General features: G+C 41.7%; 1 protein-coding gene across 1 annotated transcript in view; it reads left to right on the forward strand.

Moving 5' to 3' along the window:
• Positions 1 to 15,549, forward strand: part of LOC137813832 (probable 2-isopropylmalate synthase) — a 44,700-nt gene extending 29,151 nt beyond the window's left edge. Inside the window, exons 4-12 of the mRNA XM_068616273.1 lie at positions 13,243 to 13,335; positions 13,430 to 13,516; positions 13,668 to 13,768; positions 13,972 to 14,005; positions 14,082 to 14,156; positions 14,389 to 14,472; positions 14,574 to 14,708; positions 15,111 to 15,250; positions 15,344 to 15,549. Of these exons, the coding sequence (XP_068472374.1) occupies positions 13,243 to 13,335; positions 13,430 to 13,516; positions 13,668 to 13,768; positions 13,972 to 14,005; positions 14,082 to 14,156; positions 14,389 to 14,472; positions 14,574 to 14,708; positions 15,111 to 15,250; positions 15,344 to 15,431 (837 nt within the window). The 3' untranslated portion in view covers positions 15,432 to 15,549. The remainder of the gene's footprint in view (positions 1 to 13,242; positions 13,336 to 13,429; positions 13,517 to 13,667; positions 13,769 to 13,971; positions 14,006 to 14,081; positions 14,157 to 14,388; positions 14,473 to 14,573; positions 14,709 to 15,110; positions 15,251 to 15,343) is intronic.
• The last annotated feature ends 2,540 nt before the right edge of the window (positions 15,550 to 18,089 follow it).

An 18,089-nucleotide genomic window follows, 5' to 3' on the forward strand; every position in this document is an offset into this window, starting at 1 on the left:
ACTGAATTTAAAGAGTTAGAGATAGAGAGATTGTACACAGTTGTTTAAACTGGTTCACTCCAAACCCAGAGCTACGTCCAGTCTTCTCAGAAACCCTGAGGAAATCCACTAAGCAATCACAGCTTGATCACTTACACACCAACCAAGAGAATGACCTTGAACACCTCAAGAAACACACTCTCCTTGGTCAACACACTTACACCAAGATTGCTGATCTTGATCCCCTCAAGAACACACAGCCAATCTTAGCAAACACAGAAACGAAACTTGTTTCACACAGAGTACAAGGATTACACTTGTTACAAAAGATAATCTGAAATCAATACAAGCAGAATCCTATTCCACAAACTTTGATCAATCACACACTCTTAGCAATCTCAGCTCTTTGAAAAACTCAAAAACTCTTAGCAAAAACTTGTCAAAGATTAATTGTCAAATCCGTTTTTCTGAATTTATTCAAAGATGCAGTTTGTTATCAAATCTTAACAAACTCTTAAATTGCATTAAAAGATTGGTCAAAGCATTTAATGACTGGAGCGTAAGCAGTTAAAACATTTAAAGCTCAGTCAAAGATAAAACAGTTTTTCTGTTATGGTCCCAAAACAAACAATCGGTTGTTTCCTCGAATCAATCGGTTGTTTTGGTTCTTAACAGTTCAACCATTTTAAAAACAGTTTTCAATCTTTTTCTCAAAACACCTAAGTATAAACAATCGGTTGTTTCGACAAAACAATCGGTTGTTTTAACTTAGTTTGAAAACATTTTACTTTTACAAAGATTGAGATGCTTATGCTTTAGATTTAATCAAAGGGTGGATTACAACATTCAAACTACCCCAGAACTAAGCTAAACCAGCACAGCAACACCAAGCACAACAAAGGGTTCAACATCCTTCAAAGGGTTTGGATTCTTCAAAGCTTGAACACCACTTGGTTCAACAATCTCCCCCTGTTTGATGAAGACAAATCCCTGATGCTTGTGTTGTACCTGATTAAATCTGAAGCAGTTCCTGCAAGATACAATTTTGAACAAAGCATAAAACTTCTGATATTTGGTTAGCACAGATAAACAGTAATAAACTTCAGAACTAAATATCAGAAAATATTACTCATCCCAAACTGTTTTAACAATAGAAAAAACGAAACTTAAACACAGCAGAAACACAACATATATCTCCCCCTATTTGTCTTCACAAATAGACAAATAGAAGCGATAAAACAAGATATTGTTTCGATTACATCAGAATTAAAGCAGTAACAGCAGAAAGAAAGAAATTTAAAAACCAGATATAACATCCAAAAACAATCGATTGTTCCGATAACCAATCGGTTGTTTTTCCTTCGTTCTTCTTCATCAGCAAACTGAAGATCAAAGATTTGGTTCTGGACAGCTTCAATCTATTCATCCAGAGTCATGAATCTCGCACCCATGTTGTCAAACCTGGTGTCAATCCTCTGGAAATTGCTAACACAGAGATCATGGAGGCTCCTTTGATTTTCAGCAAAGCTATCAAGCCTATTCACCATGAGTCTTTCAAAAGAAGACATGGTTTGCATCCTTTCTCCTTGATTTCCAGCACCAACACTTGGTCCAACATCTTGATAATCTTCAGGTGGATCTTCATGTTGAACATCCATATCAGCAGGTTCATCTTGTTCAAGATTAGCAGCACCACTAGATGAGGCACCAAGGTAACCATCCTTACTTATCTATTTTCCACCTATTTTGGTAAAACCCATTTTGCTGAGTGATCCATTGTTCAACTCTTGAGTTGACTTGACCAACTCAGATGTTTCATCTTCAAGGTTACTTCAAAATAGAGTATAAATTTAGATACCAAAACAACATATGGATAATGATAATCACCTAACCTCATGGCTTTTGGTTTAGGGTTTAGGGTTTAGGGATAATGATAATCACCTTAAGCCACAAACCGAACAAGTCCTAACTTGAGCATTTTGGTTCTTCAAGCAGCTCTTGTAGTATTGGACTTTGTTGAAATCCTCCACTACTCGAAGGTTCCCCTTGTTGATTCTGAGGTCAGAGTGCTTAAGACCAGCTACTGCATTCCATACATCATGTGTGATCTCCATATCTACACCTTTTACATGAGAAACAATGTTGTTTCCCTCAAACTTGAGATTTGTGTAGCAAACTCTTATCAAATTTGGGTAGATATTGCCCTTCATCTCCAAGAACTTTCTAAGGGATTGATCTTTGAGGAGCCTTCTGACATTGTCCAGCTTTTGGCTTTTCAGCCAATCAAAGCAAACAACCTTGGGGTTGTTTATCACTTTGGTGCTAGTCTCAAACCTATATCTCTCAATAAGATCATTATCACCAGAATACCATCCTTCCAGCCTTCCCCCAGACCTTACTGCTTTGGATTTGAATCTTCTTGAGGTGGGAGGAGTTGAGTCCATGTTGGCAGAGAAGAAATAGAGAGAAGCTCACCCAAGAATTGCAAGAGATGTTGCAATTGGTTGTTCTTGTGGAAGAGATCAGTTGCAACATATTTTATAGCAATAATAGAATAAAAAAGAATTCAATGACATGAGTGGGTACCAGATTTTCAGAGAGAGAAGACTTGACCATGCCCTGAAAACGTCAGAAAAAGCAGAAAATCACATGGTCTTCACATGTGATCTTTGACTAGTCATAAAAGCTCTTAAATTTTCAAGATTGTGGAATATATTTCCTTATGACTGTTGTAACTTCCTTCTAAGTGTGATCAGCTTTCAACACAGGTTCAATGACCAAGGATTGTTTCTTTAATTTGATCTGCAATGGATAGAAATTAAAAAAGAAAATAAATTGATTTCTTCACAGTGCTGTCAGACTCAAAACAATTGGTTGTTTCGAGGAAACAATCGGTTGTTTTTCTGCAACAATTAAAATTGATTTTGATTTTTTAATTATGAGCAGAAAGAGTTCAAAGCAGATGAAATTAAACATTTTAATGAAGCTATTTAATCATGAAAAAGAACTTAAAAACAGGAAATAAGAACAGAGATAAGGAAGGTCTTATCCTTTATGTAGTTCTTTCAATGAGTCATGTGCTTTGTGATCAAGAAGCCTCTTTTAACTGTTGAGGGCCTTTGGACAAATGCAGAACATTGATTCAGCTTCAATGTTGGTCTTTTTCTTCCAAGAACTTGATAAGATGACTCAGTCCTTCACACTTCTTTAGAATTCCTGCACAAGCATGAGCTCAAGCAACAAGATTTGGCCCCTTCACATATGTGGGTCCAATTGATTTCTTTTTCTCATTTGGAACCTCACATCCTTTAGGAATCCATTTCATGAAGCCCCTGGGAACATAAACCTTTCTTATTTTGCAGAATCTAACCGAATGGCCCTTTTTCATGCAATAAAAGGGTTTTTTGGATTCTTCAAAGCTTGAACACCACTTGGTTCAACAAATACCACTAATAGATGTAGGCACAACAATATCATTATAAAAAATATAAGGAAGCAAATGCTTAAACAAATCATGTGTGTCCAAATTGGTATATATGTTGTCCTTATAAAAAGGAAAATGATTTTCATAAATTATAACATCGCATATCACAAAAATATTTTTCTAATTCATATAAAAAAGAGTAAAACCTTTTACCCCATCTTTGTAACTGAGAAAAACACATTTTCGGACTCTAAAACTAAACTTTGTTCTTTGAACACTACTAGTTGTAGCAAAAGCCAAACAACCAAATTTTTTTATATGAGATAAATCTGGTATGTCATAATAAACCATTTGATATGGTGATTTATCATGTTAAAGAGGAGTAGGAGTTCTATTAATTAAATGAACAAGCGTGATTGAAAACATATGGCCAAAAACAAAGAGGTAAGTGAGACTGAAAAATTAGTGCACGAGCGACATTCAAAATATGTTGATGTTTGCATTCAACAATACTATTTTGTTGTGGAGTTTCACACAACTAGTTTAATGAACAATCCATTTTCTATTAAAGAAATCAGTCATGAGGAACTCATGGTCATTATCACTTCTTAATACTTTCAAATGGCAGTTAAAATGATTTTCAATCATATTGATGAAATTTTGTAAATGTGTGCATGTTTCAACTTTAGTTTTCATTAAACAAATCCATGTATATCGGGTAAAATCATCTACAACAGTTAAAAAATACTTACACCCTTCAACAAAAACATGATTAAAAGGATCCCATATATCAACATGAAGCAAATAAAAAAATTGAGTTGATTTAGTAGAACTAGAAGGAAGAGGTAGTCGTTTTTGTTTAGCAAAATGACATGTATCACAAGGATGAACAAAACCTATGGAAATATTTGAGTAATATGAAGACAAAATTTTCAACCTATCATAAGACAAATGTCCCATTCGAAAATGCCAAAGTTTAGCATTATCAATATCTACACAAGATTTATTGATGTTGGGTGTTGATCCTGCCTGTTGACCGGAACGCTGGAAACTGGCTCGTCAATGGATCGACGTGCGCACCGCTTCACACCTCCGTTCCTCTTCGAGATCCACCTCAAGAACCTGCAAAGAAACAAAGCGGCGCCGCTGCGGCCGATCGCACTCCAACGCCCAAGTCAGTGACCGAATCACCAAATACTAAGAGAACAAGAACCGTGCAAATCCTCTCTCACAGTCAGCTCTATAACTCGCAAGCGTAAAGAGTATAAACTGAACGTGCGTACCTCAGAAAGTTTGTTGAGAACTCTTATATACCTGGTTGTTTTCTCTCTCCTGGCAGTTACAGACCTGGACACGTGGCTCGCATCCAGTCGTACACGTGCCATCATCTAGAGCCTCCTTGACTTGGCGCTGCTTCTACTCTCATTTTGGCTAAGTTACTTATGCACGGTACTGCCCAGTGCATAGCTAACTTGGGAGTGCGATCTCTACTGGAATTGGCGAGTTAGGGTGTCCTCATACACCTTCCCTGTGGTCTCGCCGGCTGCCTTCATAATTTGCTTCTCCTTCATCTTCGGCGATGTGCTTTCTCTGGCGATCTCCAACCGCTTGGTCGCCTGAGTTCACATCTGGCGACTTCATCTTTAACCCGGTGATCGCCTATTCTGATATGCTGGAGATCGGAACACGCCAACTTAATAACTGGCGGCTTCACGAGCCCCCCGACTTCCTTCCCTTCTGCCAGCCTGGCGCTTTGCCAACACGCCTATACTGTAGCAGGATGCCACGTCATCACTCCCGACTACCAGGGCGGTACACAAGCCCCCCAGTCTTAAGCGAAGACTTGTCTAGCGAAAAGACTGAAAGAGTCACGTCAACACCGGTCTACGTGGCACTGACGCAGAATTCCAAACGGTTGTACCTTCTGCTTTTCTGACGCTCCACCAAACCCCTCGCCCATCGCTCGACACGTGGCTTCATCAACGGCTCTCTTCAGTTGCCGTGTGCGCTTCCTAAACCCATTTCGAAAAAACCCTTAAACCCATTTTCTCCCAACACTGTTCCATCACTTTCCCTCGCATTCACGAACGCTCTAACTTTCTTCTGCGGAAAACTCTCAGCGCTCTCCAGCATTCTGAATCACCATCAACCTTCATCGTCTTCCTGATCATCAAAAGGTACCTACTTTCCTTGCTTGTTTAATTTCAAAGAAATGACTTAGGAAAACTGTAGGTACAACCTTTGACTTAACTGCTTCGGATCACTTCAGCCTTAAGCAACGAACACTTAACAATTCGTAATCTTAAGGCAATTAACCTTATCGTAAAAATATCCCTCAAGCAATGAAATGTAACTCAGTTACTGGCTTAAACACCGCTCCACTCGACCTGCTTCACCAAACAGGTCTTTTAACCTTCTCGCCGCTGTTTGAACTCTTCCTGATCGCCAAAGACTCTTGGTGATATCAGCTTCTTTCTAGCCTCATGCTTTGGCCATTGTTTCTTTGTCTGGGGTAGAAACGCCTTTTGGGATCCTTCTTTACCTCCCTGAACTTCAGAACAAAAGACCGGGTGACTAGGCGTTCTCTTCGAACCTACCTTAGCCACCTTCCAAACTTCTTCCACCCTCTTCACCATCCCTGAACTCGTTCGAGACGAGAAGGATTTTATCTTGCCTAAGCTCGCATGTAGGCGAGAAGGTCTTTAACTCGCCTGAACTCGCTCATCGGCGAGAAGGTCTTTAACTCGCCTGAACTCGCTCATCGGCGAGAAGGTCTTTAACTTGCCTGAACTCGCTCATCGGCGAGAAGGTCTTTAACTTGCCTGAACTCGCTCATCGGCGAGAAGGTCTTTAACTTGCCTGAACTCGCTCATCGGCGATAAGGTCTTTAACTCGCCTCTACATTGCCCCAGGGGTTACATCTTCTCGCCCCCAGAAACATGGAGGACTTTTTACTGGTGCCTCTACATTGCCCCAGGGGTTACATCTTCTCGCCCCCAGAAACACGGAGGACTTTTACTGGTGCCTCTACATTGCCCCAGGGGTTACATCTTCTCGCCCCCAGAAACACTGAGGACTTTTCACTCTTCCTCGCCTGCACTCGCTCGACGGCGAGGAGGTCTTTATCTCGCCTCAAAACGCGCGAGGGCGTTGAGGTCTTTTATCTGGTGCCTCCGATCGCCGAAAAACGATGAGGACTTTAAATCTTTAACTGGTGCCTCCAATCGCCGAAAAACGATGAGGACTTAAAAACTTTAACTGGTGCCTCCAATCGCCGAAAAACGATGAGGACTTAAAAACTTTAACTGGTGCCTCCAATCGCCACCACCAAGTACTTCATCTGCCTGATCGCCAGCGGGAAAGGTCCCAGGATGTCGATTCCCCAGGTATGAAATGGCCAAGGGCTATAAATCGACTTCAACTCCTCGGGAGGCGCCTTATGCCAATCGGCGTGCTGCTGGCATTGTTTACAACATTGGGCATACTTCTTGCATTCTTCTCTCATGGATGGCCAGTAGTATCCTGCACGGAGAGTCGTCGCGGCCAGAGCTCGACCCCCGACGTGGCTTCCGCATATACCTTCGTGGAGCTCCGCCATGATTCTCGTGCACTTCTCGCCGTGTATACATTCCAGGAGCGGGTGAGTGAACCCAAACCTGTACAGATCGCCATCAATCAGGGTGTACTTGCTAGAATTCTTCTTTACCTTCCTAGCCTCAGCCGGATCCAGCGGGAGAAGGCCATCCGCCAGGCACCGCTTGTACTGGGTTATCCAAGTGTTTGGCTCATGGGTAGCGCAGACCTGCATCACGTTCACCTTCTCTCCCCGGCAAGCTCTAATTCTCGGCGATCTCAGAGTTTCTTGCGTCAGGGACTTATGGCTTCTCGCGGCTTTCTCCGTCGACCTGCTGATCTGAAGAACCAGGTGATCTACCACAAATGCCCTCGGCGTCTTCAGAGTTTCTTGAATCACCGTCCTCTGCCTACCCCCCTTGCCTGAGCTGGCGAGCTTAGCAAGCAAGTCAGCTCGGGCATTTTGCTCTCTGGGTACATGTACTACTTCAAAGGAGGCAAAGGAACTCTTCAATTCCTGCACATACGCCAAGTAAGCCGCCATTTGTGGATCTTTAGCCTGGAACTCGCCTGTTACTTGCCCCGTGACTAGCAGCGAGTCACTCTTAGCCATCAGCACCCTAGCTCCCATCTCCTTGGCCAGCAAAATTCCGGCGATCAGCGCCTCATACTCTGCTTGATTGTTACTGGCTTTGAAGGCAAACCTCAGAGATTGTTCGATCAGCACGCCGTTGGGTCCTTCCAATATGACTCCAGCACCGCTGCCCTGCTAGTTCGACGATCCATCCACCGAAAGTACCCAACGGAAATCGTCCCCTTCAACTCGCGTTGCCTCAGATGAGAGCTCGACCACGAAATCTGCAAAGATTTGCCCCTTGATCGGGCCTCGGGGCTCATATTTAATATCAAACTCTGACAACTCTACTGCCCACTTCACCATCCTTCCCGCAACGTCAGGTTTCTTCAAGACCTTCTGGATGGGCAGGTCAGTCATAACCAGTATTGTGAAACTATGGAAGTAGTGGCGCAACCTCCTCGCCGAAAATACCACAGCCAGCGCAGCCTTCTCCAGGGCCTGATATCTCGTTTCTGGGCCCTGCAACACCTTGCTCACAAAATAAATAGGCTTCTGAGCCTGATCTTGATCTTGGGCGAGCACCGCACTCACCGCCCTCTCAGTTACAGCAAAATACAACCTGAGAGGGATTCCCACCAGCGGTTTGCATAGAACCGGCGGGCTCGCCAGATACTCCTTCAGCTTGACGAAAGCTTCCTCGCACTCTTTCGTCCAAACAAACTTATTATTGCGCCGCAGACACTGAAAATAGGGATGCCCCTTTTCTCCGCTAGCTGACACGAAGCGAGATAGGGCTGCCATCCGACCTATTAGCTGCTGGACTTCTTTCACCGTAGCTGGGCTCCTCATCGCCAAGATGGCGGCACACTTGTCTGGGTTGGCTTCTATTCCTCTTTCAGTCAAGAGGAAACCCAAAAACTTTCCAGCCTCCACGCCGAAAATGCATTTCTCCGGATTGAGCTTTAACCTGAACTTGGCGATCGTCGTGAACAATTCTTCCAAGTCTGCAACATGCTTGCTTTTTTCCAGCGAGGTCACGACCATGTCATCGACGTACGCTTGCACGTTCCTTCCCAGCATTGGTGCAAGTACTCGATCCATCAGCCTCTGGTATGTGGCCCCCGCGTTCTTCAGCCCAAACGGCATCACCTTATAGCAATAGCACGATCTCTCCGTCATGAAGGCTGTCTTCTCTTCATCCATGGGATGCATCTTGATCTGATTATATCCCGAGAAGGCATCCAGGAAACTCAGCAACTTACACCCTGCAGCACTATCGACCAGGGCATCTATGCTTGGCAAAGGATACGAATCCTTTGGGCAAGCTTTGTTCAGGTCGGTGAAGTCGACGCACATGCGCCATTTCCCGTTACTCTTCTTCACCAGCACGACATTTGCCAGCCATTCAGGGTACTGGACTTCCCTGATGTGGCCTGCAGCGAGGAGTTTCTGTGTTTCTTCCCTGATCGCCTGTCTCCTCTCCTCGTTGAACTTTCTTCTCCTTTGTCGCACTGGTCTCACCAAATTGTCCATCGCCAGATGATGGCACAAGAAGTCGGGATCAATCCCGGGCATGTCCGAAGCGGACCATGCAAACGCGTCCAGATGCCGCTCAATCACCTTGGCGATCTGGTCCTGGAGCTCGACCACCAGAGATCTTCCCAGCTTGAAGATCTTTCCTCCGATCTCCTTTTCGAGCCATTGCTCGACAGGTTTTGGCCTGGATTCTCTGGCGATCACCGCCCTGGCGATTCCCTGCTCCCTTGCTTCCTCAGGGCGATTCCGCGCCTCTTCCTCCTCCAGACCAGCATTCCTCTCCCCCCAGCTCAGCGTCCACCATCTCCACATCTCTTCCGGCGGCCTCCTCTGTTACCGTCGATCTGGGCTTCACACCGGGAGGTGGAGTGGTTGTGACATAACTCACCGACCTCTTGTTTTTCAGGCTATTCTCATAGCACTTTTTCGCTTCTTTCTGATCAGACTTGATCGTGATCACCACCCCCTCCATGGACGACAACTTTACCTTCATGTGCCGAGTCGACGGGATGGCGCCTATCCTGTTAAGCGTGGGCCTTCCCAACAGGATGTTGTATGCTGAAGGAGCGTTTACGATGAGGTACTTGATTTTCTCCGTCCTTGACCCAGCCTCATCTGTAAACGTGGTTCTCAGCTCAATGTACCCCCTGACCTCCACCTGGTCACCAGCGAACCCATATAGGCACCCTCCATAGGGCCTTAGCTGGTCAAGGGGCAACTCCAGCTGCGTGAAAGTCGGCCAGAACATCACGTCTGCCGAGCTTCCTTGGTCCACCAGAACTTTGTGGACCTTCCTTCCCGCCGTAACCAACGAAATGACTATGGGATCGTTGTCATGAGGCACAACGTCCCGAAGATCCTGCTTGGTGAACGTAATGTCCACTTCCGGCGAGTGATCTTCAAACATATCCACTGTCATCACCGATCGCGCGTACTTCTTCCTCTTCGATGCGGTGCATCCACCACCTGAGAAGCCCCCTGCAATGGTGTGGATCTCCCTGTGGATAGGCATCTCGTGTTGCTGGGCTTCTCCACCAGCTGGCTGGGAACTCGACGCTCCCCCCGTCCTCCTGTCCAGCAGATAGTCATTTAGGAACCCGCTCTTAACCAGATCGTCGAGCTGATATCCCAAGGACAAACACGAGTCCAAAGTGTGGCCAAAACCTTGGTGAAACTCACACCAGGCATCCGGCTTTGACCTCAGCACCTTGTCGCCCACCTTCTCAAGCGCTTTCAACCTAGCAGATATGTTAGGAATGGCGATTAGATCCGCTAGTCCCATGACAAACTTGTGCTTAGGCGGGCGATTGTATTCCCGGCGTGCTGGTTGCTGGCGCCCCTAGCTCCTTCCCTTGTTCCTCCTATCGTAAGGATGGCGAGTCCTCTGGTCCTTCCTGGCCGCCGCCGCTGTTTCCAGCACCCTCTGCGGCTGGATCCTGGTCTGGGCGCGTGGCCTGGCGGGAACCACGCTTCCTCTCTTCTCGGTGACTTCACTCTCGTCAGCGATGTGAGCCACCGCAAGTCGCCTGACTTCAGCAAACGTCGCGGGGTGAGCCCTGATCAAGGCCTCGCAGAATGGTCCTGGCAGCACGCCCTTCTTGAAGGCATAGACCAGCATTTCTTCATCCTTGGCCGGCGATCTGACCATCTGCGCTCCAAAGCGATTCAGGTAATCTCTGAGGGACTCTCCCTGGTACTGCCTTATATCAAACATATCATAGGACACCCTGGGCGGTGCCTTATTCACGATGTACTGCTCGACAAAAATCTTCGAGAACTGTTGAAAATTGGTTATGTGGCCGTTAGGCAGGCTCACAAACCACTCCATCGCCGTTCCCTGGAGCGTACTCACGAACATCTTGCAGTAGACGGCGTCTGACCCTCCCGACAGCATCATCTGCGTATGGAACGTGGTTAGATGAGCCTCTGGATCCTCCACGCCGGTAAAGACAGCCTTGACCGGAACCACGCTCGTGGGAATAGGTGTGTCAGTAATCGCCTGATCAAAAGGCATAGGGAAACCGCGAGGTGGCGTCGACGGCGCCACCTCTTCAGCAGAAGAACGCCCTTGCTGCTCCTGAAGAGCTTGACGCAGCTCCTCAGTCACCTTGCTGAGCTCCTCGTTCCTGGCGCGAGAGGCGACCAGGTCCTCATGCATTCTCGCCTGCTCTACGCGTGAGGCTTCCACAGTTGCCTGCAACGAACGCATCATCTCTGCCATCTGCGCCATGGTCATGGCAGCGGCGCCTTCGGCAGCAACGGGCGCAACTGGACTTGAACGATTGCTTCTCATTTTTCTCATGAACTCAGCGAATCACAGAATGCAGCGAACGACACTTCAACCACGATCGAGTCAGCGATCAATCGGAGAAAACTGTGCGAAACTGCGCAAGAAAACTCAAGAACACCGTAAACCTTCAAAGGAAACCACAACTTCACCAGAAACCACCGCTTCCCCACGGACAACCAAACGAGCGAAAGAACTCGAACTCCCACCAAACAAATTACGTGTAAACAGCAGGAAACCTCACTCCACCGATCGAAAACCCAAACGAACGGTATAAAACGCGAATTCACCGAACGAAACTCAAGCGAACAGCGAACAATGGTTGCACCAGCACACAACCACGCAGAAAACTTCGAAAACCTCCAAGAACTCACGCTGTGGATGGGAGCAAGTTTTACACGGCCCCACGGTGGGCGCCTGATGATCCTGCCTGTTGACCGGAACGCTGGAAACTGCCTCGTCAATGGATCGACGTGCGCACCGCTTCACACCTCCGTTCCTCTTCGAGATCCACCTCAAGAACCTGCAAAGAAACAAAGCGGCGCCGCTGCGGCCGATCGCACTCCAACGCCCAAGTCAGTGACCGAATCACCAAATACTAAGAGAACAAGAACCTTGCAAATCCTCTCTCACAGTCAGCTCTATAACTTGCAAGCGTAAAGAGTATAAACTGAACGTGCGTACCTCAGAAAGTTTGTTGAGAACTCTTATATACCTGGTTGTTTTTTCTCTCCTGGCAGTTACAGACCTGGACACGTGGCTCGCATCCAGTCGTACACGTGCCATCATTTGGAGCCTCCTTGACTTGGCGCTGCTTCTACTCTCATTTTGGCTAAGTTATTTATGCATGGTACTGCCCAGTGCATAGCTAACTTGGGAGTGCGATCTCTACTGGAATTGGCGAGTTAGGGTGCCCTCATACACCTTCCCTGTGGTCTCGCCGGCCGCCTTCGTAATTTGCTTCTCCTTCATCTTCGGCGATGTGCCTTCTCTGGCGATCTCCAACTGCTTGGTCGCCTGAGTTCACATTTGGCGACTTCATCTTTAACCCGGTGATCGCCTATTCTGATATGCTGGAGATCGGAACACGCCAGCTTAATAACTGGCGGCTTCACGAGCCCCCCCGACCTCCTTTCCTTCTGCCAGCCTGGCGCCTTGCCAACACGCCTATACTGTAGCAGGATGCCACGTCATCACTCCCGACTACCAGGGCGGTACACTTTTCAATTACTTTGTCCCAGAAATTAGTTCTTCGGTGGTTACCGCCCACCTCCATACCCAGGTATGTGAAAGGAACATTCATAACCTCACAAATAAGGATAGACGCGTACATTCGTAATTGGGGTTGGCTTATGTCCACCCCTCCCAATCGGCTTTTTGAAAAATTGAATTTTAGTACTGAAGCCAACTCAAAGTAGCATAGCATAGATTTTATGACCATCACATTGTGGGTAATATCCTTGCAGAAAAAAATTGTGTCATTCGCAAAATGTAGCATGTTAACCTTTACTTTTTTTTAGTCCCTCCATGCATTCTAATAAACATTTTATACTATTGAAATACATTCTAATAAACATTTTATACTATTGAAATAGGGATAATTGTACATGTCATTATACTTTATTGCATAATTAAAAATCATTAAGACATTTATGTGTTACTTTTATCCCTTTTATTATTTAACATATCTCCTTAGAAATATAAAAAAATATGATTTTGTTTATGCATATAGATAGACGTACTAGTTCCTTCACATTTAGAATTATTTACTCTTGTAGTCTTTTTATTATTATTGGTAAATGATCTCAGTAACTTAATTTAATCTTTTTAATATACTTTAACTAATTTTATTTAATTTTATTAAAGGTTGTGATGGCCCTAAGATGCAGGGGAGATCATGTTTTAGGTGGCTTATACACTGGAATTAATACAAAGCACATCCTGAAGACCAGCAAGATGGTTTATATTATTACATTATTCATTCATTTTTGGAATATTTTCCTCCTTTAAGATACCTTTGTTAAGTTCAAAATTTATAAATATTTTTCAACAGGTTGAAGAGTGCTCTGGTATGCATTTACAGCCACACAAAGCTATTGTAGGTCATAATGCATTTCTCCATGAAAGTGGCATTCATCAGGTTAGTGGACTTAAATGCCACCCTGCTGCGTTTGATTTTGTTAATGCCTATTCTATTTGTTATTACCTTAAAACATACATTTGATTACTCTTAAACTTTTTTTTCTATTGTATTGTTTTTGTTTTTCTCTATTTTGATTTCTCGTTTGTAGGATGGATTGTTAAAGCATAGAGGCACGTATGAAATACTTTCTCCTGAAGATATTGGTTATGAAAGGTCCAATGAAGCTACTATGGTACTAGGGAAGCTAAGGTATGCCATTTTCTCACACTCTTTTATCCCATTTTCTGACCTTTTGTCTATAAAACTCTTGTTTCAATGCGGTATCAGTTTTTATGGTTTATTATTTTTATTTGTAGTTTAGTAATAATTGATCAATTAGCTTTTATCTTAAATTTCATATAATCAAATTATAACTTATTTTTTTCCTTCGTTTACACTTCCACATCTATTAGTGGACGCCAAGCTTTGAAAAAACGACTTAAAGAGGTATGCAACTATTTGTTCTATACTCAAAGGGAAAAGGACCATTTTTCTGTTTCATGACCTTTTTCTTCCTTTTCAGCTTGGTTATGAACTCAAGAAGGATGAAGTTGAGAGTGTATTTCAAAACTTCAAAGCAATGGCTGAGAAAAAAAAGGTTAATAGTTTACTTTTCTTTTTTCTTTATCATTTCTCAATGGCTGAGAAAAAAAGGGTTAATAATTTACTTTTCTTTTTTCTTTATCATTTCTGAATATAATATATAGTTAATAATATTATATCAAATAATTAATTTGGTCAATATTAATTATATTTACTCAATTTTTTTTGTCTTAAGAATCCAGATCATCTTGAACTAATGTGTGACTCAAATATATTTATTTTCTTAGAGAGTTACTGATGTTGACCTTAAAGCATTGGTATCAGATAAAGTTTGTGATGTAGAACCTATTTGGAAGCTTGGTGGGTTGGAGGTAAATTGGAATGAGATTAATTTTAAACTGTATACATGTTTGATACAATAATACAAAACAGAAAAAGAAGAAAAAATAATGAATATCTATCATCAACGTAGGTGACTTGTGGAACTATGAATTTTTCATCAACAACTATTGAACTTGTTAGAATTGACGGTACCACACACGTTGCTTGTTCCGTTGGAAAAGGACCAGTGGATTCAGCTCTCAAGGCTGTCGATCTCATTGTCAAGGTATATCAACTTTAACAAGTTCCAACTTTTTCTTTTTATTTTCCTTTTTATTAAGTCTCTTACTACATATAAGCATTTATTCTTTTCTACTTTGAAATCTATTGGTATGCAATCAAATATTTTTATGAACTTTCTCTTTTCCAAAAGATTATATAGGCTAGAAAGTTATGTAAAAAATAGTGTGAATTATGTTTATATCATCCTACATGGAAGTTCTTGGAAGGTCAATGTTTTTAATTTCATTTTTTTTTTGAAGTATCTAACCAAGTTATGCAAAGATTTGTTTTTATGTATAAAAAGAACATTTCTTGCAATCACATGAATATTGATATTCTAATTAAGTTTTTTTTATCAGTAAATATATTTCTATGGAATCTTTAGAATATTTAATATTTAATGCAGGAAGCTGTGAAAGTACACGAGTACTCACTAAATACAATCAGAGGAGGCACTGATGCAATTGCAACTATACATGTTGTAATTCGTAAAGAGAATGCACACTCATCTACTTCTACTGGAAACATTGTTTATCCCACATTTAGGTATTGTTAATCAAAATTTGATTGTTTAGTATATCATTTTCTTGCTAACTCCCCACATGCACATCTAATATTTCAAATTTTTTCTTTTTATAGTGGGATTGGAAAAGGAGTAGATGTTGTTGTTTCCAGTGTAGAGGCTTATCTTACTGCACTAAACAAAATGCTTGATTTCAAGGAATGATTGTATCTGTTAGTATTCTAGCATATGAATGTAGAAGTTCAGACTTCATGTCAAAAATTCAATTAGCTATTTGTAATTTCTTAGTTTAGTTTAAAATGGAATAGAGTATTCCATAATGTAGTTTGTTGAGTCTCCATATTAAGGGATAAGTATGCCAAAACCAGACTAAGTAAATGTCTCTTCGAAATATTTGAATTACAAATGCTAATTACTTTTTTTTTTAAAATATTTTTTAAGGTAACTTTCTATTGGGTTAAATGTAAAACCATTGATTTAATCCAATTTTTTTAAGTGTAATTTCCTAGTTGTGGTGAAAATCAATCCCTTGTATTTTTTTAATTTTCAATTTATGCATTATATTTGGTTTAAGGCTCTTATATCCTTAAACACAAATAGATCTTTTAAATTTTATTTTAGGATGATTTCAACCAGAAAATCCTTCTTCTCTATGTTAAGATTTATATGTTAAGATTTATTTAAGATTTATATGTTAAGATTTATTTATTTTGATCAGTAGCATAAATATAATGTATATGAGTGGTGTTAACCTTATACAAATTTAAATTTAAGATAACTTAAGCAAAACTCATAAAATATACAGACACTAAAAGGATTATAGGTCTAGCCAAATCTAAAGACCCTATATTTCTAAGATACAAATTGATCTCAAATACAAATAATTTGTCTCCCAAAACACAGATCACGACATTGTTGTTGATTTCTCTTGACAAGTGTACTCAGTCAACTAAAGTATAATGATTTGAAGTATGGGTGTTGAACCCATTTGGAACAATTTCAATTAAAATTTTATATTGCAAACTAATTATATAAACATGGATAATGATTTTGTTCACATATGATGTGAGTTGATTTTAGGATTGTTCATTTGTTTGGTGACACTTTACTTAGATTTAGATTTTAGGACAATTATATGTGAAAAACCTAAGGAAAATTCCCACTGGACATTAACTTAACAAGTGTTAAGTAGATGTGAAGGTTCATTTCCATAAGACCAAAGGAAAAACACAATTAATGGTGAAGATGAATGCCAAAAATAGGTGCGGAATTTTAACAAACACAAGGTGAGCAATACATGGACCGAAATGAATTAAAATGAGCAAAAACAAGAACAAGACATATTTTGGAATTGAAAATAAGAATGGTAAAGGAATGGAAAAAGATGAGTTGAAAAGAAACTTAGGAGACATGGAATTGTGAATGTAGCACACCACTTGGATGGTGAATTTAATCCAAGATAAGTGTAGATGCCGCCACTTGAGAGCTCACAACACTCACAAGATAAGATCAGTTTAGGAGGAGATTCACTCACTCACAATTCTAACACAATTTGTGTATAGTAACTTTACTTTTCATTCAACATATCAATACATGAGGTAGGCCTCCCTACTTATAGATTTAGGAGCCTTGGAGAGCAAGCTTAAAGGATATAAGGGCAAAAGCAAATGTGGTACGGTTTTAGGTCTTGACTTTGGTCAAAACCGCACCATCACACATATTCTAGAAACTAGGTTTCCTTTCTAACCTAATGTACTTCTTATGGGCCCATTCTTATGTCTTCACCTCCTAATTATGCTATTTAAACCTACTCTATGCTTACTATACTATTTGGATCCCTACAATTGAGCCAACTTATTTACAACATCTCCTACTCATTTAAGAAGACTAGCAGGAAGAACTTGAGGTGCTCTGGCCCTTGTCCATTCCTCCTACTGATGAGGTATTCCCTTGATTGTTGAGATGAACCTTCATAGTTGGCATCCTTGGTCATCTTCTTGTGGACTTGGGTCGTATCAACAATAGATTGGAATGTTGATCAATAAGCTTAGTATTTTAAATGGAGAAGGCAATGGTCTACAGGGGAGGAGACTTTAGTGGATGAAATCATACACAAGATTGAAGATATCAAAATACAATCATAAAAAGGAAAAATGGAAGTGGATTGGATATAACAAAGGCATATATACACTTAAATAAGCATATGCAACGATGGAAAACCAAACTTCATCCTCTATTTGTCTCATCAAATAGACACTTTGTAGGATGAAAAACAATTTAAGATAAGGCATGCATATCAATTATTCCCAATTCATTTTTTAGAGAGTAGAACCTGTCCTTTGATAAAGGTTTGGTGAAGATGTCAGCAAGCTGACTTTCTATTGAAATAAACTTGATTTCATAATCTCCATTGTTGATATGATCACGGATGAAGTGATGCCTTATTTTAATATGCTTTGTCCTTGAGTGTTGAACTTGATTCTTTGTCATGTTGATGGCACTTGTGTTGTCGCATAGTAGAGGAACTTTGTTAATCTTTAATCCAAAGTCTTCAAGTTGTTGCTTGATCCATAAGATTTGTGCACAACAGCTTCCGACATCAATATATTCAGCTTCAGCTGTTGATAAAGCTACACGTGCTTGCTTTTTATTGTGCCATGAGATGAATCTAGATCTAAGTAGATGACATGTTCCACTCGTACTTTTCTTGTCTAATTTGCAACCTACAAAATCAGAGTCAGAATATCCTACCAAATGAATAGGAGAATGTGAGGGATACCATAAACCTATGGATATTGTGCCTTTCAGATACTTCAAGATCCTCTTCGCAGCTTTGAGATGTGATTCCTTAGGACAAGATTG

This window comes from Phaseolus vulgaris, chromosome 1, assembly GCF_000499845.2.
Source record: "Phaseolus vulgaris cultivar G19833 chromosome 1, P. vulgaris v2.0, whole genome shotgun sequence".
Taxonomy (NCBI): Eukaryota; Viridiplantae; Streptophyta; class Magnoliopsida; order Fabales; family Fabaceae; genus Phaseolus; species Phaseolus vulgaris.